The sequence below is a fragment of the Rissa tridactyla genome, chromosome 9 (genome assembly GCF_028500815.1).
Source record: "Rissa tridactyla isolate bRisTri1 chromosome 9, bRisTri1.patW.cur.20221130, whole genome shotgun sequence".
In the NCBI taxonomy this organism is placed as follows: Eukaryota; Metazoa; Chordata; class Aves; order Charadriiformes; family Laridae; genus Rissa; species Rissa tridactyla.
In genome coordinates, this window is record NC_071474.1 from 29,665,579 (window position 1) to 29,691,731 (window position 26,153).

Consider the following 26,153-nt stretch of genomic DNA (forward strand, 5'->3'; position numbering starts at 1 on the left):
AGTGATACCTGAAGCACTGACAGCATCCATTACATTAAAATGTATACAACTCTTATTTGGAAGCATTATGTAAACTTGACAACACTTTTACTTTTTTCTTCCTAAAGTCTGATTTCAGTTGCACTGAGATTAATATTATTTTCTCCCATTCTCAGAGGGTGATGAGACAGGAGTGATGGATAGTCTGCTTGAGGCTTTGCAGTCAGGAGCAGCATTCAGAGATCGCAGGAAACGAACACCAAGAGGACAAGGTAAGATGCTTTCTAAAAACTTCTAGTTGTGAACTGAGTGGGAAAAAGTTGTTTTGTAAAAGATTTACCAACAGTTTTCACTGAAAACCATTGAGCTACTGTTGGTCCTTGAGCTACTGTGAAAACTCAGCATGCTCTTCGTGGTCATGGATTTTTAACTTGATAGCCCCATCTTCAGGTAACTATGGGCTCTAAGATACAGCAAGTGTTCCTAGTGTGTTTGAAATAGCATTTAAAACGTTGCTGCACAAAGTATGTTTGTCTTAATCTTTAAAACCATAGGTATAATTAATTTATTGTAGGTGTCGCTGTGAAAAAAATTAGCTTCTTACCCCACTAAGAGTTTGGGCGTAGTCTAATAGTCTTTTTCCAGCACTGGTGTTAGATATGTTCCGGTTTGGTTGGAAGCTATAGTATATGTAGTCATAAAAGTCAAATTACAATAAAGTAGTTTTACTTTCTTGAGAGAGATTATTGTATTGCACTGGATTTAGTCTTGTTTACTGATTTAGTCTGAACAATTATTGCTTCCTGCAAATTTGGTTTTGAGAAAATTTCAGAGAAGCCTAAGCAACTGCAGTGCTTTCTCTATTCACTTCTCTGCTTATGATATGCCAGTTGCGTACAGTTTGTGAACTGCATTCACTTTTCATCAGAGCTCACGGTAGTATACTGTGTTTTGCAATTTTTCAGTTAAAGCATGTCTTACAGTGAAAAATACAGTTTTAAAATTATAAATTAAAATTATATAATTAAAAATTATAGTTATTTGGCGTAAAATCAAAAGCTCATGTTGGATATGTGCTGCTAAAAGTTGGTCAAAATGGAGTCATCTTACTTTATAAATAAGCTATGTATATCTGCCTCATCCTCAATGAGCTAGGGTTAGGTTCATGTTGGTTGATTTTTATTTTTTTTTTTAGACAAACAGATGATTAAAGGCAAATTCTACTACCTTCTTTCATCTAGTTAGCAAAGATGGTATATAATTATTTTTAATCTGCCATATGTCTGCAAAAATAAAAATAAGTTGCGTAATGTGTTCATAGTAGGAAATGAATTCTGCTACAGTTCCAGTATCATTCTTAATTCAGAGCTTGTTTCTGCTCTCAGATCAGAACTGAAAGAACTCCTCGATCAAAATCTATTTTTATATGTATCTTGAGAAATATCAATGTGAGAGATGGTCTCTTTGTTTTGTGGCTTGAGGAGAGATTTGTTACCCAGTGGTGACAAAGAAAAGCTTCCCAGAGACCAGAGGAGATTGCACAAAATCTGCTGCAGCTGAGAAAGCCAAGGAGATGACTGAATCCAGGTCCAAAACCAGGGACTCCTCAGACAAAATAGGGGGCAGAGCTAATTAAAAATCCCTTTTATTTCTTTTCTGTTTCGTACAGTCACTTTGACTTCTGTGTGTTTGAAATTTCATATTCTACTGAAGTCTGGCTTTTAAATTGAAGGAATTGATTGTTTTGGGAAAACTTCCTGTGAGAAAAGATCTAAGTAATCCATTTCCAAGACCTGGCCAACTGTTAGTTGTCTCATAAGTGGATAAGACCATTATGTAAAGTTTTCAGAGGGTAGCGAAAAATTTAGACAAGAGGCAATAAATGTCAAATATCTGATTTAAACTATTGTGTAAATTTTCTCATGTGATTTAGGAACATACGTGACATCTAGTCAGTAACTTGTCTACAAACAGAAGACACTCAAAAATGTGGCTATGACATCTCTAAATAAGTGAACTATAGCATTAAAAAAAGCCCAGGGACCATGTTTACAAACTTCCAAATCTTACCTTAAAAAATGGAAGGGACAATGACACCATCAATTGACTGGGTGTTCTGGAGAGTTTCATCCACTGAGATTTTAGTAAACAGTTAACTCCATGCCACCTATGGTTCAGCAGAAGGAAGAAAAAGTAAATAAAAGCATGGAAAGAGGAGGTTGGAGGATTTCTGGGCTTGCTGGGTCCTTTGGTTGTGATTGGCAAGCGTATAGCACTGTCTGTACATGATGCACAATGTAGGAGTCTTCTGTGCATTGTTGATAGCTTGGTGCACTCTCTGTAATCAGCATGTATTCTGAACACATCGAGAAAAAAAGAGCTGATGCTACTTTGAAAGTTAGACTTGCATAGCAAAGTTTTGAGCTTGAACTTCTTGTCTTGGTAGCTGTCCTGGTCTGAGAAGAAAGATTGCTGTTTTCTGCCTGTTTGGACATAGATTTCATTTTTGTGTGGCTGGTAGTTTAGATGTAGTGAGGAGAAAAAATGACTTTGGCTTGCTTAGTTTTTGGAGTTTTATTAGTTACTCAGTAACAGGTAGCCCCTACGGAAAGCCTAAAACCAAAACAAACTAGAAAAACTATAAACTCCTAAGAAAATGCCCCTAAAAATGCTCAGCAATACAGTAAGTTCACTTGTGTACATTTTCATCTGTGTGTGCTAGACCTGTCTTGTTGCAAACTTGCTTATTCTGTTTGCACCTACTCAGCAGCGTGAAAATGAAAACTATAGAAGGCTACAACCCTCTCAATGGTTACAACCAGTAGACCATGAAAATTTGGCTTTTGTTGTATTTTCTTCCAGCAGTTTCACAGAGTGAATTTAACTCAGAGGAGCAAACTGTAGCATCATTACTAGTGGTGTTCTTGATCAGTTTAGCTGAAAAGAAAAAAAAAAAAAAAAAGAAAAAAAAAAAACAACTTGCAACTTTCCAAAAGAAAAACCTCTGCAATGGCATGTGTTCACTGCTAGCTTTAGGTGAGTAGGTTGGACCTAGCATTGGTCATTTCATTTGGATAATGGACCTCCAATTATTGTAGGCCTACAATTACCCTAGAGGAGTGTCATTGTATGAAAGATACCTGTTCAGTTAGCCTTTTTTACAGAGGTTGCTGGTGTACCTTGTAGCATATATTTGTGCTCATGTCTTTAAAATATTTAAAGAGTAAGAGACAGACTGACCAGATGAGAGATGAAGATAGGAAGGGAACTTTACTCTGCTTGTCTAGAATGGCAGCCCTATGGGGGGGGGAATGACTTAATATCTCAGTTTTCCTACGGGGCAGAAAAATTTTGGTGAAATGTACCAATAGGTTTGGAAAAGTAAAACTCACTTAAAATATGTTTAACTGCATTGTTTAGCTTTTCATTTACAAACAAATATAAACTTGAATGGGTTGCATTGTAACTACAAACTTTTGCAGTAAAAACCTTTTTGTTATCAGCTCTTGGAAGTAATAATAAAAAATTTCTGTGCTCCTCCCCCCATTTTTCTTTTCATTGTACTCTTATGTATTCTTTGTTATCTGGACTTTTCAATGTGAAAAAAGTTTCAGTGTGGTTTCTCTTACCTGAGCTTATTACTGTATCTTTATTGTTTCTAGCTACTGGGTTTTAAGTATAGAGTTTGTTCTTACTGTGCTTATAGAGGCTATGAAATAATAATTAGAAATCAGTTTCTAGAAATGTTGCCTCTCCTTCCAAAAATAAACTTGCCTTTTGCAAGTTTGCTAATATTGGAATGAAAGTATAATGAAGAACGGCATTAGGTGGCATTCATCACAGGGTACCAGTTCAAAATGTGTGTCCAGCACTGCTGTTGTACCAATTATCCCTGACCTTTTTTCTGACCTTGGGGTATGATATTTATTAAAGAAGACTGATTCAGGAACATTTTCCCTCTAATATTAGTTTAAGCAAATTTCTGCACAGAGCTAACTGCTCTGTTATGGTGGTTTCTGTTACACTGCTAAATTTAATTTTAAGTTTAATTTTTTCAGAAATCTTAACTAGTGCCCTCTCCTATATATCCAGACTATTGCAACTGCAGTGATAATACGTGCTATTATTTCTGTAGTCTTTCACTACTGGGAAAACATTACTATAAGGAACATGCACACAGGTTCTTTCTGCTTTAGATTTCAGTGTAAAGTATATTTATCAAATACTTAATATGGTCTATTAGTACACATGTTTTGGGCTATTTTTTAATCTGGCCATCAATATCAAGTCAGTACAGTGAGATGGATAGTAGGGACAATTTAGGAACTTCTGAATTTGATTTTATTGAGAGTTTCTACACTGTCATTACTATCTCCATATTAGCAGTACACCTTGAGAGACAAAGAATGAACCTCCCTTGTTCAGTTTCAGCATCTAATGTGAACCTTTCATGCAAGCCATCTCAAGTGCTGCCACCGTTTGTTTAACTTCTGTAAGTTAAAAAGGAGTTGAGGCAATGGAATATTACTGCTTTTTAATGACTTTGATAATTTTCAGATGACGTTCAGGCACTTCCTTTAATTTAAAATATACTTTTTGAATAAAAGAAGTAGTAGGTGCATATTTTATATCAAAAGTTCATTAGAATTCTGATAAAAATGTTATAGCTTTAGGAATTGTGTGTCTTCTGCTTGAAGACATAGCTTAAAATTAAAAGGCTGACTTCTATGTTTACCTTTTCATTGATGTTATTAAATAAATTCTTGAGAGTTAGTTAGGTTTCTGCGTGCACAATCCTTACTTACCTAAAACACATTCAAATAAAATTCTTAAGTCAAAGCATATCTGCCTTACTGAAAATGTTGTGAATCGTTTTGTCTGTGGCAGTTTTGTAAATAAACTGATTTTTGGCTTGCTTACATCTGTCTGTGAATTGATGGGATTTATCAGTGTTAAAATCCAAAAATGTGGTAGGTGCACTTCTAATAGATCATGATTTGTACTCAACGAAAATGGTGTTTGAGTAGCCTTGTTTGCTGTCTTTCTGTTGAACGGCGCGTCATCGTCTTTATCATTAACTATGGAGGGGTTTTGCTTACAGTCAGGAATTGTGGACTAATGAGACTCACATGTATGATCTAAGTGCTTTGAGATTATCGCAACTATAACAGCAAGAGCTGAACAAGGATCCCCATAATAAATTTACTGGTTTTGCCATCAAGGCATTAGTGTGCAATTTAAGTTTGCTTTTATTACTAAATATAAATATGGGTTGTATAAGGAAAATCTATTTATAGTACGATTCAAATTGAGTCTTAGCAAATTACTTTAGTCCAGAGAGCTCCATAAACAGTCCCAAGGCTATTTAAAAATAGGTATTTGTGGTGTAATCTGTTTTTACTGTGTATGCATTTTGGCTTATGATTTTTGTAATTAAAGGAGTAATATTAGATAATATATTATTCTGGTGGCTTAGCATGAAAGCAACAGCTGTAGTATGCGGAGGTTTTACTTGTCATTTCAGAGAAATTCTACTTCCAAGCAGGGTGAAGGAGAAGTGGTGAAAAAGGGATGGGGAAATGGAATTAAAGCAGCCTTTAACCTCCAGGCTGCTTAGACTGGATTCTACAGGTTTTTAGACGGACAGCACCCATCAGCATGAAGGGAATGAAAAGGCTCTGAAAACACCTCGTAACTAATAAGTGTATGGATGTAAAGACAAAAATTCAAGTACAGTATACATTTGAATAATTGTTTTCTAGAGCAAGTATTGAAGATTGATTAGTTGTCTTTCAAGCTGATTCTCTGATCTTGGTATGCACGAGGTTGTTCACATGTATACATAGAGTGTGTAAGTACTTACGAATGTTTGGTGAACTAGACCGACATAGAGAAGTGGTATTGTGAACTCTGGACTTTGCATATATTGCTGCTGCTTTGTCTGATTCAAAGTTGTTACTTGCCATTTTACTTCCTTTTTTTTCCCGAGACAATAATTTTGTGTGAATAAATATGGAATGGCAATGGCATACACATGTTCTTAAAAATGTCCTTTAAAAAGATAGCGCTATATAATTGTTACTAATTACATCTGAGTTTGTCATTTAATAACTTATACAAGGCTAAGGAGAGTTATGCGTCCCTTTTATTAGTGTAAGTGCTTCAAAATGCATTTCAGTAATATGATAAGTATTCTCTGTAAGTTCTTCTGGAAAAGTATTACATAAAATTTTGAATGAAAAGTATCAGAACACTTTTCAAGTTTAAGCATTTTAAAAAGTTTTAACAGTAGTGTTACTTTACTCATCAAATTCTCTTAAGATCCAAAAATGAAGTTCTAGTTTTTTGTGACTTAAGACATAGCAGAGTGCCTATTTCCTTTTGAATTAAAAAACACATTGCCCATTAATGATGATGAGAATTAATGGAAGTACTGAGGATTATTCTAGAGCCTCATGAGTTTATATTTGTAAGCTGCATCATCTGATTTTATGCCAGCCAGTTGCAGGACTGTGCCAGTTGGTTCAGACATTGAGGCTGTTATATTGTTTTCTTTAAAGCTGTTTCTGTATGTTTCATCACAGGACTCTGCAGGTACCCAGAACAGCTATGGAGCTCATACAGAGTCTACGTTATGGAGTTTCTTTTTCTGGGAGTTGACTTGGCACAGTTGCTTCTGAAGCTTTTAAAAGCCTTTAGAATGCCAGAAGCCTTTTTTGAATGTCCTACGTTGCGAAATAGATTTTTAGAATTAAAACAAAGCTTTTCTGAGAACCAGAAAATTGATGATAGTAACCAGCCTCTCTAAAAGTGTAATCCAGAAGGAGGCTGCAAAGTCCATGTGGTAGAATTTTGTATGAGTTGAAAGTTACCCACAGTTCTGAACTTATTTACTTTTTTAATTCACACTGAATCTGAAAACGATTCTATTTTAATGAGGTATGTCTTGCTAGATGTTAAGGCCTATGTTGCTAGAGATGGATAGCTGAGTTTTGGCTAGATCTGTATCCAGTTGAAGTTAGAGAAACTCCTTTTAAACTCAGAGAAAGGATATTGGTGCATTCGTTTACCAGCTACACGCGTAGTAATGAATGATATGCAAGGCTAACATAATTTGCATTTGGACAGTTGAATTTTCTTTGTCAGTGCTGACATTGTTATAATGCAATTATTGTGAAACACTTCTATTGGAAAAATTTTCTACCGCAGTACTGTTTACTGCGGTAATGCACATTGGCTTTAATATTTTAATAAGTATACATGATGAATGTGAAGGAAAGAAAAGAGGTGAAAATCACTGTTGCAGTTATGACTTGGTAACACATTAATTTAACTGGCATTAGGTCAAAATGGTTATTTTGCGGGTAGGGATGCTTTCTGTTCCAACCTGTCCTAGGCAGACAGTGTAGAATAGACAGTCTTCTAACCTCAGCACGGAGACACTGTCCGAGGTTTTTTAGTAGTGGTTGTCATCTTGACTGTGACAATCTAACTAGTTTACTTTCTGCAAAGACAAGACAATAACGCTACAGGTTATGACGTAACAAAACAAATCGTGGAAATTCTAATTTTCTTGTTGCATGATCAGGAGAAAATGAGATTCTCTGCTCAGCATACCCAAAATAATAGTGCTTAGTTACAAAGTACTGATAGCATTTTAGCAGTAGACATATATTACAGTTAAGCAGGTATGTGACTGCGTAAGAAGCCAGAATCTCAGTTGCTGTATATTTTCCAGAACTCTTTACACTTTACTGATCTTTTTAGTTCAATAATCTGTGACAGCTTAAATTAAGGACCTAAACCAGGATGTCCAACAACAGAGGGACGGGAGAGGCCAGCGATCCCTGTTGGAAAAAGAGGTTAAAAAGATTTCTAAAAATGATAGAAAAGCTCTGTCAAAAGAAAGGGGTAGGAGGACATTACATATGGACTTGACAATTAACCCACCAACTTCACTTTTTTTTTTTAACACTCTTTTCTATTTACTTTTCCATTTTAAGTCCCAGAATACCAAAAAAAAAAAAAAAAAAAAAAGCAAAACCCTCAAGGTGACTTGAATGTGCTGTAACCATTTTCTCCAGCAACTTGTTAAATGTTTTTGCAGTACTTTATTTGAAGTACTTTTGCCTTGAAACCATAGTCGTCTATTTTTCAATTACAGTAGGTTCTCAATGTTTTAAACTTATCTGGGGGAAGGCTTGTTAATGGCAGTTTAATGGATTCCTGCCCCAACCCGTGTTTTATTCTGAAGTCAAACAATGATGGGTTTTAAAAAGGGTATTGGTGGTATTACTCTGTATTCATTGTGTTGTCTTTATCTGAAAATCTGAAAGCTCTTTAGATAAGTGGGCACTACTCCCCATTCCATCATTTAACAGAGGAGTAAACACATGCCATAGTTCTGCCCTCTTTCAAAGCTAGCACTGGGTGCTAGGGTATGCTGAAAGAGCAGTCTTGCTCCGGCAGCTGCTTTTTTTTTTTTTTTTTTTTTTTAATTAAAGCTTGTAATAAATTCAATGATTGAGTTTAACTTTGTGGCTAGCCCAAATCTTTATTTGACTTTCTAGAGGGTCTTCATGCAACAGGCTGTACATGAGCCAAGAGTATATTGCAGGCTGAACAGCCAGCCAGGCTGAAGCCAGTTTGAAGCCAACTACCAGCCAGTTTTCGAAATTCTTGTTAGATTTGGCTAAGGCAGCGCTTGCCTTAGTGAAGGTGTTTGGGGGGTCTGAAACGCTGCACTAATGCAACTGTGGTGGCTTCTGAGTGACCTGTGGCGTAAGAAGGGCAAGTTCATCTGTCTGCAAAAGACCTAATAGGCGTTTCTTTCATTTTCTTTATACTAGTTGAAGGAGTAAAAAAATGCTGTACGTGCATCAAGAAAACAAGTTTAAAAGCATTAGAATCGCCTAGGTTGTAATGGACCTTTTATATCCTCTAGTCCAAAGGTATTGTCCTTTTTTATTGGCCTTTTAGGAATCCTGAAATTATATTTGCGTGTAAGTTTTCTTGGGGCCTAGCATGAAATGACGCTTTATAATTACAGTGGAACTAGGAAAGTGTCTCTGTAGTATTCCAACTTAATGCATTTTTGTATACAGAAATACCTAGAAAGAAAAAAGTTGAAATATTCAAACCAGATAGAGCTGTGTAGTTCTCTGCTATCTAGGGAAACATTCAGACTACTGGCATGTGTTGGGGGAGAATACAGCACCACTTTCAATTTAGGAAAGGGTCACATGCAGTGTGTAAGATTCTGAAGCGTGGCATCACATTCTGTCAGCACAGTTTAAAGAAGCTTATAAGAAATCTAAAATTTACTCTGTGTATTTATAAAATCAGGTGGAGTTACTTATTGTTCAGTTGATGGACTCATTCTAGATAATGAGTTTGCTTAATCTAAACGGAGCAAAAGCCCTTACAGAGGGGCAAATGTCAGGGTGAGTGACAGAAATACCTTGAATAGGCACTGTTGTGTGTAACTGCAGCAATTACCAGACTTGCTGGATACCGTGCTTGTTACACACCCTGGGCAATTGCTGCATGTTGCATTCTTTTCCCCTCTAGACCATCTTTCTAAGTATCTTGCTTATTTCTTCCAGAGAAAGAGACATCTTGTTTTATTTATGTTCAGCTTGTTCCTTGCATACTGTGTTGAGATTTATTGCATGGTGGGTTTGGTGATGTCTTTATAATGGACACCTTCAGCAGTTGGTTGAATGCCTTTTTCAGATAAGTCAACTGAGACTAATTTGAAGGTATTACTATTTTTCTTAAAAGTTTCACCAACAGGGAAGAAACTTTTTGTTTTTAATTTTAGGTTTCTGTTCTACACAGCATTTAGTAGGTTAGTTTTGGGGAGAGCTAAGCAGTTTAGGTGTATTAATCCCATATAAACACTTGTCTGTCAATATTTTATTCTGTGACTTGTGTAGTTCTCATTTAGCTTAATTTTTACAGAAGACTGTTTCTAGACAAATATAAATATTTTCTGATGCAAATATGCTCTAAGTTATATGGTACTGGTCAAGTTTCAATGTTCCTATTAAGATTTTCATGCAAAAGAGCAATTTTAAATGTATTTTTAGCATACTGTAATGAATGAATAAGCTATTGAACTGGAAAGTACTATTGCAAATACAAGATCAAAGAATGGATGCCAATGATAGACAACAGAAAATATCATGAAACAGAAGATTTTGCCTGTGAAAAAGTAGAATAGTTTAGCTGAGGAAGCAAACTAGTCTTAATTAGATTCATAGACGAGACTTTATATGATCTGTGGGGTGTTTTTTTTAACCTATGCTTAAACTTTTGCTATTATGATGTTAATTAGAGGCATGCTATCAATAAACATACTTTGATCTTTATAGCCTATTTTAACTGTAAAATTTTACCAGTTTTGTGGTATAGATTTTCTAATGTCAGCTCGGCCTGAATTTGATTACTTTTATGCTTCTAGGAATTTTGGAGAATATAATTTTAGGAATGTATTTTGTGTATTGGCAAGTGTTGACTAGTTTTATACAACGATTTTTTGCATCTGTCTCCAGAGCATCTTTGGCCATTCATAATGCATTGGGCTTAAAAGACTACGCATCTGACTTTGCATGGCAAATGCACTCTGGCAGATCACATTTCCTACTGCTGTGCTGCAGGCAAGTTTAAATTTCAGGGAGCATATTGAGACCTGGTCGGTCAACATTTTTAACACAACTTCATGTCAGTATCTCCGTTACATTTCTTCAGAAATGTAGCACGGTACCACTGTAGCACTGGTGGTTCCTCTAATTATTGAGCATTATTGCTCAACATAATGTAGCTGAGCTGTTACCTTTGTAATATATGTAATTGCAAAATTGCTCTCACATTCTAAAAAGTATCAGTGCTAGTTAATTGTAATACATTTGTATTGCTAGATTGTTTGAGTTTGAATACTCTTACATTTTATAGGGTTCTGCAATTAGGGTGAAGTTACTTTTAATGACAAATAGAAACAGATGTGAGATATTGACAATGTAGGTTAACAATAATTCTAATAGTGACATATTTTGAGTAACTCTAATTCAAAATCCTAGAATTATTTGTATTCTGTAAAAATAAAACAGCAACCTTGAGAGAGTTATTTTTGTTTAGTCCTTTTTAAAACATACTGCAGAAGATAACCTCTGATGTGATTTTGTTGTGTTTGTCTCAGTAGAAGATCTCTGCATATTCCACTCCTGATTTCTTTTTTGGAGGAAAAAGTGATTGAGGCTAAGATTTGTTGAAAATATTGTAACTAGTATATCTATCAGTGTGTGCCTTAGCTCATCCTCTTTTACCCTCTCATGGAAGTATATAAACTCATAATATTGTTATTTAAAAACCCACATACATACTGTACAGTCTCTTCCAGATGGATGTCTAAAAATAAATAAGATACTGGAGTTCTTCAAGTTAGATCTATATTATGTTTCTTCTCATTTTCTCAGTGATTTCTATATTTTTTTTTCTTCTATTTTCTGTTAATGCATTAGGTATTCCTTCTGTTGTTGAAGAGGATTCTATTTAAATAATTATAAGTCAGGTATATAAAATTGTACAACAGTGTCTATGTGCCTGTAACTCCATAAATATATTACTGGAGTCTTTCTTTTTCATTACTGGAGTCTCTTTCTTATTACTGTCAGACTTTCTGCATTTTTTCCTACAAATTTAAGTTACAAAGAAAAATAGACATATCACACTGAAATAGGGAAAATGTTCAGTTATTGTCAGGATTATTTTCATTTTAAACAGAAAAGATTTCTAAACATAATAGGGGAAAAAGCAATCTTATTACACAGCATTCCTGCAGGAGCTTATCTTCCTCAAGTGTTTACAGTGAGGGTTTTTGGAGACCTTGGAACTACAGTGATATCACTGATGGCTTATGAGACAAAGCCCAACGTAAAACTTCAGTTCACCACTTATCAGGGGATGTGTGAAGGCTCTTGGGCCGAAAGGTTCCTTAGGTCACTCTGTAGAAGCTGTCAGTCAGCCTAAGCAGAAAAGAGAATGTATTTGGGTTTTTCCTCGTAAAAGAGGGAGGGAGAAATAATCCAACTTTAAGGGGGTACAGCATTTTCTTTCTGTCATCGTTACATTGCCAAATTATGTAGCTTGAAACTCTGCAAAAGTTATGGATAAAATAGACCTGGATGGAGAACACAAAAGGTCCTTATGCGTAATTTAAGTTTGAATTAGGTTGATTTAAGAACAAAACTAAATTTCACTGTTACCGTAGGCAGGTTAAAATCTAGCAAGGTGTTGAATCAACTATTTGGAAATCAATTAATGATTTCCTTACCAAAAAAACCCACTATATCTGATTATTTACTCCTGAAAAAATACCACTTTTGTCAGACATTCCAAAGATGCCTCATAATTTCTTCATGTGTAAGCACTGCTCGTTACAAGGTGAACTTGACAAAAGCATATTTTATTTTAAAATCTTCTTTACTAGAGTGAAAACCTTAAAGGGAAACTTACTAAAACTTTGATTTCTTCTCCTAATGGACTACCACTCTGAAGGAAGCTAGAATTATGTTTATTGTGTCTTTTGAATATCTATTTTCTGATGAAATAATATAGTCTATTACTAAGGAATGTACATTTCAGAAAAAGATGATATCTCTTCACTGAAGGCAATCATGATTTTCATTTAAAGCAGTAGCAACGTATCTAAGCGAACAGAGTTTCAGTTTATTTCTGTGTTGTGCTTAAACTTCTTAAACAACAACAAAAAACACTTTTAAAATGTATTCCTAAAGAATGGGAAAGTTTCTTCTGGGCGCCACAGTTTAGGAAGGATGTGAAGGTCCTTGAAGGTGTCCAGAGGGCAACACAGCTGGTGACAGGGCTGGGAGGAATGTCCTGGGGGGAGCGGCTGAGGACTCTGGGCTTGTCTAGTTTGGAGAGAAGGAGCCTGAGGGGCGACCTGGTGGCTCTGCAGCTTCCTGAGGAGGGGAAGTGGAGAGGGAGGTGCTGAGCTCTTCTCCCTGGGATCCAGTGACAGGACACCTGGGAGTGGTTCAAAGTTGTGCTAGGGAGGTTTAGATTGGACATTAGGAAGCGTTTCTTTACCGAGAGGGTGGTCAAACACTGGAACAGGCTTCCTGGAGAAGTGGTTGATGCCCCTGGCTATTAATAATGTGCTTTAACTTGGTCGGGTGGTTGGACTAGATGATCCTTGTAGGTCCCTGAAACTCAAATAGTCTATTCCAACTGAAATAGTCTAGTCTATTTGTGTAGCAGTGAGAGGAGAGAATGTAAGGGTATGGATAAGCTTTTTAAAAACTATTTTAGCAGTTTGCTGGAATTGCATTGCTGTTAGAGTTCTTATTGTTAGAAAAGTAGTTGAAAGGATCAAACATTCAAAGACAAAGCAATCTAATGGAACGTAAAACCCGTAGAGAAATGGTTCTTCATTGTATAGAGATACAGTCCAAGGTCTGCAAAAATTGCTGTAATTATGACCGCAAAGTATAATGGAGGATAAAATTATATCATGAGAGAGAAAAACATAAAAAACCATTTTATTCTCAATTGAGTATCAGTTGTCAGGTATTGAAAACATGATGCACCACACAGGTTCATGTATGGGTGAGCCTGTAGATAGGGACTGACGTGAATGCATAGCTGACCTTGTCATTTGATATTAAGGCCACACATTTGCAAACGGCACCTGTATTTAAATATCTACTGAAACATCCATCTCTTGCCATATGGGGGTAAGTTGGTGTGTGTGAGAGGGAGTGCACATGCACGTATGTACAGACTTGCTGGTAACGCTATCCTGAACAGCTGCAGTACACTGTAGTCTGTTGGGTTTTTGTTTGTCTTCCAGAATAGCATAAATGATGTGGGTTTTTGCTTTGCTGGCATATCATAGGAACATTTAATGCTTTCTGAAATCATCTGTATGATTCTTTTGCACTGGAGCTTCACATAATATCAAGATTGTTTTTGAATTGTCACTGATAGTTTTTAGATACAGGTCATTAGATTTCATCCTTTGTAGGTTTTGTTCTGCAGAATTTTGGCAAACAGTGCTCTGTAATTTCCTGTGATTGTTTCATACTTGCTTTGTCTACATAGCTGCAGTATTATTTTCTTTCAGGATGAATACAATAAGTTCTTATAAATAAAAGTAAAACTTAACATTAAACAAATTATTATAGGGCAGGGGAGATGACTGACAAAACAGAAAGCACCGTGTGCTTGTTACTAAGCAATTGCTCATGTTCTGTTTGAAACCTCTTAGAGCACCACATTTATTATGCTGACTTACAGGCAGTTCTTCTCTTGCTTGTAGTCCGGTGCCTGATTTTGGAGTGCATTCTGCTCTCCAGATGTCAGAAGTAACATCTTCAATACAATTTTCAATTCTCTTACATGTCTAGCATCCCTGAGTTGGAAAAATCTGTTGATATTTTCAGGAAAGCAAAGCTTTAAACTGTCAAGAGTCTCCATAACTGGAGAGAAAATTGCATATTTTTTTATTAAAAAAAAAAAAAACAACAACCAAACCCAACAGGAACCCCCAAAATCTTCGTTTAGTGACTTCATCTGCTGGAGGTGTCATCTAGCCCATGTAGTCATCAATATAGTCGTCAGCAAGCCCAAGATGATAGTTGCAACATGACAAAAATAGTCTAGAGTCTGTTCAATTTTTGATGTTTCTTGGAATTTTCTATGTGCCCAAAACATGTCTCCCACACCCTGCAGTTTCTTCACAGTTCATTTGTATTGAAGAACAGAAAGATCAATGTAAGCTTGGATATTCATGTCTTTTGTTTCAAAAGTGCTCATGTAGTGTGGAAAGAATTTGAAATATCTGAGAATAAAATGCAAAGGTTTACTCCAAATACTTTACCCACTAGCTGTCTTTCAGTTGTGTCTTCTTTTAGTGATGTATACTGGAGAAATTATCCTAATGCTGCCAAAAGTTCAAAACATTTTGGAAATGGTGCACGAGGATTCTTAAAGTATCACTAAAACATCAATCTAAGACATTTTTGCAAAATATTGATAATAAGGCAGTGTTACTCTGAGAATTACGTATGTAGAAGCGTATAAAACCTGTGAAAGTATCTGTGGATTTTAATTGCACATTGTCATCTTTAAATAGGATTGCCGTAACTTTAAACTGCTAAGGACTTTTTTAAAAAGTTGCTTATACATGGATGCGTTAAGAGTACACTTGGAAAATATTGATGGAAGAGTTTATGGTTTTGAGCAAAGAATACTTTTGTTGATCTTTGGACTCCCAGAATTTGAATATGACGCAGTTTATTTTAACTGAAAGTAGGAGCTTTCTTAAAACGTGGTGTTTTTTTTTTTTTCTTCCAAGGATTAAAGAGGAGTATAGTAGAATAAATGACAAAAAGCAGAATTAGAAACAATGCTCAGGCTTCTAAGACTACAACTACACAACATTTTTAAACAGATCTTTTAAATTTAGGCCATAATACATTAGCATATTCTTAAATAGTATTATAAGGGGTGCCATGAATCCAGATGCTTATCGGTAAAAGGGCTACTTCTGCTTTAGTGACACATTTTATGTTCCATTATTCTCTTTATAAAATATGAAGATGTATTCCTTCCTAAAACATTATTTTTGCTTGTAAGTGAAAAAATATTTTAATTTCAATAGAAGCAATCTGAAAACAAAAAAGAAAACGTTGCAGCTCCAGCTATTAACAAGTTGCATTTAATACAGAAACAAGTAACACTGTAGATCAAATATGTAATTGTTTTAAGTTTGTAGGAATGATTAGAAGTAGTTGAAATCCTGAACTCAATTATTTGATTACAAGAACAGTGACCAGTAGTGACTGAATCAGAACAGAAGTTCTATTTAAAAAAAAAAAAAAAGGCAATCTAGTCTTCTATCTACAAATCAAATTAGCAGCTGTTATTCTGTAAAGTTTGTATCAGAAATTGCAGTAGAAAATTGCAGTAGAGAGTGCTGTGGTTTATCTTGCTAAAAATGAGCTCAGAAATTTGGTGGTTGTATTGATGTAGGTGGTGAAACGATGTGATCTTTAGTAATAGTAAAAAGAAACAGTAGAACTAGGTACTTGAAAGACGCGTAAGTGTTGTCAAGCAAATGCTTCATTATCTGTTGAAGATAAGTATGTGCATACAAATTATGATACTTCGTATGGGAGTGACCCTTATGCTCCTACCTACAATTTACTTTTAGAATTGTTGTGGGTAGTAGCAGAAATAAGGTCCTCCTTAGCTTGAAAAGATATTTTTCACTGAAATGCAGGGAGAACTGGAGGCTGCGTATTCTTCGTCCTTTCTGTACTCTTTCAAAAGAAACAAATATTCATCTATAAAGAGCAGATACAGAACTCTTAAATTGGACAAATATTCTCCCATCACATTTTTTTTTCCAAGTGCAATCTTGAAGCTTTCTCTACTTAACCAGAAAGCAGCTCCACCCCTACTGTATTGTATCTCCTGTTCTTTTATGAGTCCCTATTTCACAAGTCAGTAACAAAGAAAGGAGAATGTTCAGAGAAGTCCAAGGCAGAAGTATAACAACACCTCTCCTACGGTCACCAAGCACAGAAGATTTCTCTTCTTTAACATTTGCGTTTCTGCAATTCTGATTTTCAGATTACTTCTTTCACCACATTTATCATATAGTTTTGAATATCTTTATAATGTACTTTTCTTGAAGTGAAATTCCTGTTTGCCAGTAGGTTTTTTTTTTTTTCATGAACTTAGAACTTGATATAAGATATAAAAAGTACTGGAGAATAAGATGTGTATGGGGCTGTAACCTCTTGATTTCCTCCTTCAACTCTAGTGGAATAAGCTTTTCTGTATGCATGTATATATATAGACACACAATATTGTGTGTCTATATATATATAGGGAGTTTTTTAATGTTGTCTTTTTTAGAAGAGGCTTCACTTTTACTATCAGTATTTCAAGTTAAGTATATGTAGTATAGTCTCTGGATTTAGCCTTTTGAAAATTATTCAATACGAACTTACTGTAATGATGGGCTAATTAGTTAAAGTTCATTGAGTTTAGCTAAACATACAGTGTTTGATTTAGATAAATCGGTGGTCTGTCAACCTTTTCAGACATAATCCTACTTTCAACATTATCTGACAGGTAGTCAGCCCATCAGGCCTGAGGATGCGCTCCGAAGCAGCTCATCTCTTCACTCTTGACTAGTTATTTATCTTATGAAGCATAATTCACAACTGGCATATGGAAAGTGGGGAGGACTAAAGGAAGTGTTCCAAACCTTCCTTTCCTCCTTTCATGCAGTATGAAATGGTTTGTAGATGTGGCTGCAACTCACAGTTCAGTGTTTGGGGAATTTTGTTTCCATGGCACAACACACACAAACAAACGTGATGTTTCAGTTAATGTAAACGATCTCTTAGGGCTTTGTATACTGAAATATGTACATTTAACCATGCTCTCTTATCAGTAATATTCTGCAAGAAATTTTTGTTACAAGCCTTTTTTAACATTATGCATTTTCAGAATATTGCAAAATTCTGAAAGATAATCTTAAAAATGTCTTCACAAGAGAGGTATTTGCACTCTTTAGCAAAATAAGTTGGGGTTTTTTGATGCAGTTGGTAATATAAGGTAATAAAATCTGTAGATTTTATTTTATTTGAAAGGAAAATGATAAGTTGTTTCTAATTATCTGTTGTTGCTGCAGGCATACAGAAGAATGAGTATAAATCAGTCATTTACCAAAGACTATCTGTCAGTTGGTAGATATAAGTCATTGAAGCCAGGGTATGTGGTCTTCAAATTCATGTCCTGATGGATGAAACATGCTCGCTTGGTGAAAGCCACTGTCTTGAGAGAGCATTAAAGCACCCAGCAGTTTTTTCATTAAGCTGCTCAAGTAGTTTAATCCAGAAGGAACTTGTTCCTTATCCATAGAAGAGAACTAGGTGCCTAAAAAAACCAAAAGGACCCACAAATATCATCTTTAACTACACAGGATTTTCTACCAATTCACTGTAGAAGTTTTAACTTCAATTGGAAGGGACGCAAGGGGAGAACCATTATGGTTTAAGGAGAAAAAGACTGCCTGGTTTATAATTAAAGTTAATTTTAAGCAAGTGAATAACTGATCTGAATAACTTGTACACATTCAAAGCTTATCCTTTAAATATTTGATGGATCTATAGGCACATGAAAACTATAATAGAGGGCTCCAAAATTGAACATATCTCTTTGCTGCCTACAGATGTTTTAATCCATATTTGTATTTACTATGCACTTGGAGAAGTCCGACTTTCCTCAGTGCACATGCTGCTAATTTGCCTGTTTTTTCCTAGCCATGGCCAATCTTTTTACCCCATACAGAACATCTTGCAATTGCATTCTCCTTGGTTTTACATTTTTCTGGGCTGCGCAGAAGCAATGGAAACCTTTGTATGCAAACCCCTGTCACAATAAAACACTGTCTTATACAGAAACATAAAAGGAAAATATTTAAATAAATAAAAATCTAACCATACTTTTGAAAACTCTCCAAACCAGTAGTTATCTTACAGCCATAGACTATACAAATAATTGGTTGCATGGACCTCATCATTCTTATATAACCCCATTTTTTTTCTCATTAAAACGTTAAACTATATTTTTAACTACTATGTATATTTGTAGTTTTACTGAATCTGAGACCGGTGCTGCAGGTACTGTTGAACGGATGAAGTTACTTCTTAGTTATCTGTTATATTAATTACAGTATTAAGTGTTCTGTTTTACATGCTATATTTTTATATAAGTGCTATATTTTTATATAAGAATAACTGATGTACCGTCTTGATCCCGATCCCATTTTCAGAGCTAGTCTTCTGGATCAGTTTGAATATGATGGGGTGTTGTACAGTTCTAAGATTGCATGCAGGTATGCAGTCTTTAAATGTAGAAAAGTTCAAACTACTTGGTAATAATATGTCTGTGGGGAAAAAAAAGTTGTGGGTTTGGTTTTTTTTTAAATGGCAATCACTTGATACTGCTTTTGCTTCACCTGCTGGGAGTCTGTTTGTCCTACTGGAAGAATCTTGGTCTTTCATGAAGTCTTATTTTCAGATGAATGAAATAATGTAAGATTTCATTTTGCTTGTAGCCTCATTCCTTTTAAAGGCATAGCCTTTTAAATGGAATAGCATGTATGAAAAAATAATTTTAAATAGAATTGCCCGTTTGGAAATTAGTTACAGTCTGGTTTACATAATAGGATTTGAGTACTATGCAGAAAAAAAAAAGCATGGTTGCTTTCTTCGAGTGGAATCTTTTAAAGTGCTAAATAGTGCTTTGTGCTAAAATAGCATCTGAAGTCAGGGTTCAAGTGATGTCATTAACAATCTGGGGTTTGGCAGAAGGGTCCAGGAAGCTTTCATAGCGCTTTGTCCATACAATGCCCACTTGGTCCATATGTCCATGGATACCACTAGGTGGTACCATTAAACCTCCCTTTTTGAGAATGTTAAAACTGACTTACAATCAGTGAGTGTTTTAAAAGGACCTAAGTAAATATTTTTTAAATTATTTTTATTTTTCTAGTCTGTGACTGCAGAAATAAGTTACTACCCGGTTGGTTGAAATTGTTTCCACTAAAATAGGCAATGCAGTTTTTCTGTACTGCCACTGAGATTCCATATACTGGCAATTATGCAGACTTTCAGGTGTACTCACTCTGAAGTTTTTTTTGACTATGTGTCCCAGTTGCTGTCTACAATTCACTTTCATAGGATGTAATCAGTTCTCAAAAAAATAATTCAGGCTTTTAATATAAACTGCAAGCTTTGTATGTTTTTAACCAGTAGTGTCAATGAAGGAAAGCACTAGAACTATATTTTTCAAAATACTTTTTTTTTATTTTTATATAGCTTAATTATCTTCTTAGCAAAATAGTAATGTTTCTTCATTGGAGAAACCATCCATTTCAAACTATGATTATGAATAAGGGGTAAGACCTCTTTTTTCTAATTTACTGTGTTTGCTTGCAGTAGCTTATATTTTAGCTCTTATGCATGGATGCTTTTATACACTAATTAATCTTTTAGTACTGTCATAAGGCCATGCTGATTCTAACTCCAAAAATCTGAAACATTACTGTAAGTGGAGATCTGTTGTGAAATGATGCAACAGCAGTAAAAAACAATTGCACCTTGAAATTGTGGAGCACCTAGTAATGGATACAGGTGAAGTTTGTTATTGTGCCTATTTTCATTGACAGTAATGATTGTAGTAAAAGATTGGCAACAAAGAGAACTTTTATATTGATAATGGTTCCCTATCTTGTATTTTCTCTTGTGTCTTAACTTAGCAAAGGTGAAGCTTTTCATTTCGGGATGTACACAGTGCAGCTGCAGACAGCAGGGGGAAGAGTTTGGTCAAATTGCCACTATAACAAACAGCTATAAAACAAAACAAAAAAATCTACATTACCAATGACAAATCAAAGCTGAAAGTTTGCCTTGCCTGTTGTCATTCATTGCCATTCATATTTAGAAAGCAGACTGCTGTGATAATTGATTTGATGGTCCAGCTTGAGTGGAAGCACTTCTGGGCATAGCATGCCTCAGAGATGCCAAAAAAGAAGAAAAGGTGGGAATGAAATAATGCACTACTTTCTCCTCAGAGGCATGTGGCCCAGTTTTGGAGAACAGAAAAACATGCTTTAGAAGAAGGAAGAAAAAAACTTAGTAACTCAGTAATAAATACAAAAATGACCATATAGCCTCAGTCAGATAAAAATAGGCATTCAGAGAGAGACAATGAGTGTACATATTTTACTGGCAGGTGAATAATAGGAGAATGCTGTGGAAATAATCTGATTTTTAACGGACTCTGTCCAAGGGAGTACCTTTTTTGCTGCTTTTTTTTGTGTAACAACAAAAGAGGTTCCCTTTCCAAAAAAAAAAACAAACGCCACACACAAAAAAAACCCAGCCAAAACAAACACTGCTCCCACCCCCTTCAACCCTGAAAAAGAACATTTAATTTTTTTAAGCTTTTCAAAGAGGAATTGATAGTTCGGAAGAAGGAAAACAAAGCAATTATTGAACTCGAAAGGCAATATGTGTGCTTGGATTATCTGAACTGCTATTGAGTTTATTTACTTCAAGCAATAGGTGATAATGAAGCTTGTCTCTGTATTTTTGACTAGGGGGTACTGCTCACCCATAGCCTCCTGCTGGTATGAATAACTTGGGACACTAAAGTGCTAGTTGATGAAAAAAGTAGATTAAAAAACTTTTTAATTCAATGCTTGACCTCTTAATCATGACTGCCAGTTTAACTGTGCACCCTGTCATCAATTTAAAGAACCAAACAAAACCAGATAAAAGACATGAGCTATTGAAGCACAAAACTAATCAGAACTGGTTTGTCTTTTGAGTGATGCTTATTTACTTGCAAAAACAGTGTGGTCCTTCAGCTTTGCTGAACTCTTTGTATTCATAGTCTTAAATCTCTTATACGTGGCAAAGCAGAAGTAACTGAAATTTACCGGTAAAGATTAAAAACAAGGAGCTTGATGAAGTAGCAGGAGGTTGTAAGTATGCTGCTCCAGGTCATGTATGAATATTACTCTCTTTAATATTCATTTTTTTGGAAGTACCTTGCCTGCCTTAATGAGATAATGGTTGGTGTAAGCATGCAAAATATTCTAGACATATAAAGAAAGTCTGTAAAAGACATTTGTTAGGAGAATATTTCAGATTTTCTTGTTTATCTATTATGACTTTTTTAATTCCTTTTTTATGTATTGGAAGCAGAAGCTCAGAGTTTGATAATCCATTAAGCATCCAAGAACAGGATAACACATATGTCAGTATTTCTCTGATTTCTTTCTAAGTATCAAACCACTCAATTTATGGATAGGAAATTCAGACATCACATGAAGTATGAAACACGAAACATGTTGAATGATCTACACTGCTGCCTGTAGATCCTTTCTTGCTGTTTGAGGAGAGGAAGGAAAATGAAACACAGATGCATCAGGAACATTGACGCTTTATGAAGATTTAATAAAGAATTGGCTGGTCTTATTCCGTATGTGATTTTCTTCCTATGCAGAGGCAGAGTTTAGTGCAGTATTAAATGGCCTACATGTCAAATAAACTGATTCCAAATTCATCCCCTTAATATGATGTATATCCGATTTCCACCTCCCTCCCCTTGTGCAAGGAAATGAAGATGGCATCTGACCCTTACAAGAAATAATCCCTGCACAAATGTAAAAATTTATGTCCAGGACCCTTGATCCTTTCCGGCTGTAGTGGAGTATCAGCTTGCAATACCTAATTCACTGCCAAATGCATTACCTCTCATCATGATATTTAAATTATTCACAGTCACTTTTCTATTTTTCCTCCCTTTTATATATTTTTCCCTTTTCTTTCCCAGTTGTGGCGTGTTTTCTGTCTGAGAAGAAAAGAAAACAGGGTCTAGCTCAGGAAAGCTGAGTTTCATCAGCTTTATTCCTTTATCTCTGTCATACCTGTCTTATGAACATCTGTAGTTCTTTTTTGCTTGATTGAAGAGGGATGATTATGGAATAATTAACTTTTTGCAAGGCAGTGTATGTGAGCAGGATCTAGTCATGCTGGTATCACCGCGCAAATGAACCACATTACCTGTGATCAGTCTGAAATCCTATCTATGTCATTTTTATATGAAATATTTTAAGAAACATGTATTTTTGCCTGCAAGGGAACCTCTTTTCGGTAGAAACCCAGTGTGCATATCGAGATTTTGGTTGGTTTTTTTTTATAGTAGTACTGCCCCAGTTTAAGGGTTGTGTGTTTCAACACCCTGTCTACCTTTTAGAGACTTGCTTTACTACTCTACGTACCACTGAGATATTTTTCCCTACTGTGTTATCCCGCTGATGGCTGGCAAAGGCTTTCGCTGCTCTGTAGAAAGCTGTAGGATTTCAAGCATGGTATCTGTTCTGTCTCTAAGAATTTTCAGAAGGTTTCAAACCCAAATGACAGAAGGACTCGGGTGGCAGTGTTGTCTTTGCATTAAATCAGTCTTAGTGTCTGATTCTGCTGCCGTTGAGCTCAGTCGTTAGACTCTGATTTCTCTGGGGTTGATTTAGGTTACAACAAGCAATTACATACATGTTTGAATTTTTATGGTAAGTATACAGTGTCATCATTTGTATGACATTGCTAGAAATCATATGGTCATTCTTAAGTAATCTGATATTAGTGGAGCAAACCTACTTCCCAGAATTTTATCTTTTGACAAATAATTAGCAGAAATACTTATTACAAGGTATAAATGTGTATTGAAGCGCTTATGTGCAAATGTATTTCTACCTATATAAGCACGCAAATCCTGCAGTATATTGTAGAATAGAGTTGTTATCATGGTTTGAAGATGATCGCATTTTCTATAGATAGCCTAGACAGAAGTTATTGGCCTAAAGCGTGCTTGCATTTCAACAATAAAACCCTTGCAATCTGCTCTTTCAAGAACTCTAAGGAAGCAGGATATGCTGACGACTATTTAGTGACTAGAATGTTACAGTGTTTTCTCCCCAAAAGATAAAACTGTCCTTTCTGGAGACTTGCAAAATACTTGAAAATTGGGGTATTTTTCCAAATCTCCCTTTTTGGCTTTCATGCTAAAGAAATTTGCAGAGCAGATTTTTCATCTTTTTGGGGAAGGGAGAAGGTGTTTTTCACAGTAGGGTCTAGTTGTTGGCAGCTGCTAGAAATTGATTTGAGTCTTAATGTTGAAGTAAATTCTTGGTATAAAGGTGGCTAGTTACTGCATCCATAACTATCTGATTACCTAGGGATAAAATTGATTTTGTTGTTACATGTCTGTGGAGCTTAACCTGTTGATACTCTCTTTGCAGCAGTGTATATTTAATACCTATAGATTATTTCTTTTTCTTAAAATCTGAGTGTGTCTTGGTCTATGCTGAAAATGTTGCTTCTGTGCCTGCAAAAGGTTTTATGAAACTGTTTATTATAAAGTGTTGTTGCATTTCAGTGGATTTTATAATTTAAAAAATTTTAATCCCACAAATTACACCCTGTTTTCGAGCTGTGCGAGTAAAGAAAAAAACTATCTTCGTTGTATGACGCTATTTTACAGTATTTCTTGTATTGTCTGTTAAAAGCGAGCAAGAGAATATTCAATATAGAAAAAATGCTGTATATAGTAAATTTTTACTGTATTCAGTTTCACTTTTAAAGTCTGCAGATAAAGGAACCGTAGCATATAACTACTTCTAATTTCTGTGTTGTTCTCATGAAGATGAATACCCAGTTTAGATAAATACTGGTATAGACAGTAACTGAAAATTATAACATATCTGCCTACTTATGTTTGAAGGAGATGGCTGTTTGTATACGTTCTCAGAACAAAACTTCTGTAAGAAGTCGTACTTTGAAGGTAATGCTGAAGTTCTATGGCAAGTGGGATGGTTGGATTGTTCAGAGTGAACTGGAAATGATGTAGCAAGGAAGGTGGGACAAGTGGGAATTGAGTTCTGTTTTAGTTGTGAGAAATTCATACAGACAGCTTAGAAGCTGATGGCAAGAAGAATGCTCAGCTGATGAGGAGACTTGCCTGGATTGACCTAACTCTGGATCATTAGTACGTGGGTGCTGAGGTAGTCTGGATCTGAACCTTAGATAAATTTTGCATTACTCCAAAATCTGTGAATTCCCCTGCGTATTTGTGGGAAAGTGTGCACTTACGTTCAATGTTTTTGGAGACATTTGTGACAAATGACTGTATTTCCTAAGCATACAGAACTTGTCCAGTTTATCAGAGCTGGAGCTGGGAAAGTGCTTCCTGCTGAGCACATTGTAGTAAATATTAGCATACCTTGATAAAAATATAATTTGAGTAGTTTAGGTTTTTACTGCAAATTCTGTGTGAGCTATTGCATTAATAATGATTTCTGGGCCAGGCATTTGTAGACATTTCTAATGATTTTTAAATTGGTCAGCATCACCATCCTCCACTAATTGCATGTGCCTACCTCTTAGGCACGTCTAGTCAGCCCTGCACAAGGCTTAAGGCCAGAGAAAAGCCAGGAAATGGCCCATGCTCAGCATTTTAGCTGGAGAGCACTGTCTGTAAGTGGAAGATTGTAGCAACTGCTGCATTACTTAGCTTATATGCACATACGTGCTTATGCAGGCTCTGTCATGTAGTCTGTACATGTCCCTGTACACTGGGAAAAGTAATCAAGAGACCTTTTCACAACTAAGTACGTTTCCATGGAGCTGCTCCCACCACATTACCTACTTTATTCATATGGTAAGGGTTGCTGGAATTGCATAAAGTCCCCTTCATCTGTTGAAATATTCTTCTTCTGGCCATCTTCCTCCAAGTGGTACTACAGAAAGGAGCGAGAACTGCAGTGGTGGTGATTTATATAGCCTGATGGATAGAAAAGTCTGGTATGGAAGGGACCTCTGGAGGTCATCTGATCCAACCTTCTGCTCAAAGGGCTGTAGATTAGGGTCTGCTTCTCTGTCAAGCTGTCTTGCGTATTTTTAGCAAAAAAGTTTCCAGCACTTGTCTGGAAAGATTGTAATTTTTAATTGCTGTCACAATGGAGTCAGGTTGTTTTTTCTTACATAAAGAAGGAATTCGCCCTGAAGGATCTCTTCCCTTTTTCCCCATGTCCTGTCATCATGCACCCGTGTGAGGATAGTGCCATGATCTTCTCTGTAACTACCATTTAGGTATTCAGATAATTCTTTATCTGTTAGGTAAAACCTAATCTGATCGCCAGGTGTCATAACATTTCAGAAAAGAGCTACGTGTTCTGTAACTGGTTAAATGTGCTTTCCATACTGTCACATCATTTTTAATAGTCATATGGATTGCTAAATCATAAAAACAACCCGTCCAAAGCTCTTCTCAAAGCAAAAGGGAGATCAGCACAAAAGCACCTTATTTAAAAAGGAAGAAAGCTATTGGAAGGTGACAGCTGGAATTCCAGTGCTTAATCTGTGTAATTAAAACTTTTCTAAGGAGCAGGAGAAGCAGGTTGGACTTGAGGTAGTTTTAGGAGTTAATTAGCAAGGTCTTTTTGAATATTAAGAATGCCTTTGAAGGATAAAGTTTTGAAAACTAGTTCAGGGCTTTCAAACAGC

General features: G+C 35.7%; 1 protein-coding gene across 4 annotated transcripts in view; it reads left to right on the forward strand.

Annotated features, from left to right (window-relative positions):
- DIAPH2 (diaphanous related formin 2) overlaps window positions 1–26,153 on the forward strand; it is a 229,851-nt gene that overhangs the window by 165,168 nt on the left and 38,530 nt on the right. For 3 of the 4 annotated variants that reach the window (XM_054214099.1, XM_054214100.1, XM_054214101.1), the window contains one exon: window positions 156–251. In XM_054214099.1, coding sequence (XP_054070074.1) covers window positions 156–251 — 96 coding nt within the window. Of the gene's footprint in view, window positions 1–155; window positions 252–1,364; window positions 8,445–26,153 lie in introns of those variants that run through there. The other variant, XM_054214102.1, reaches the window with a different exon arrangement.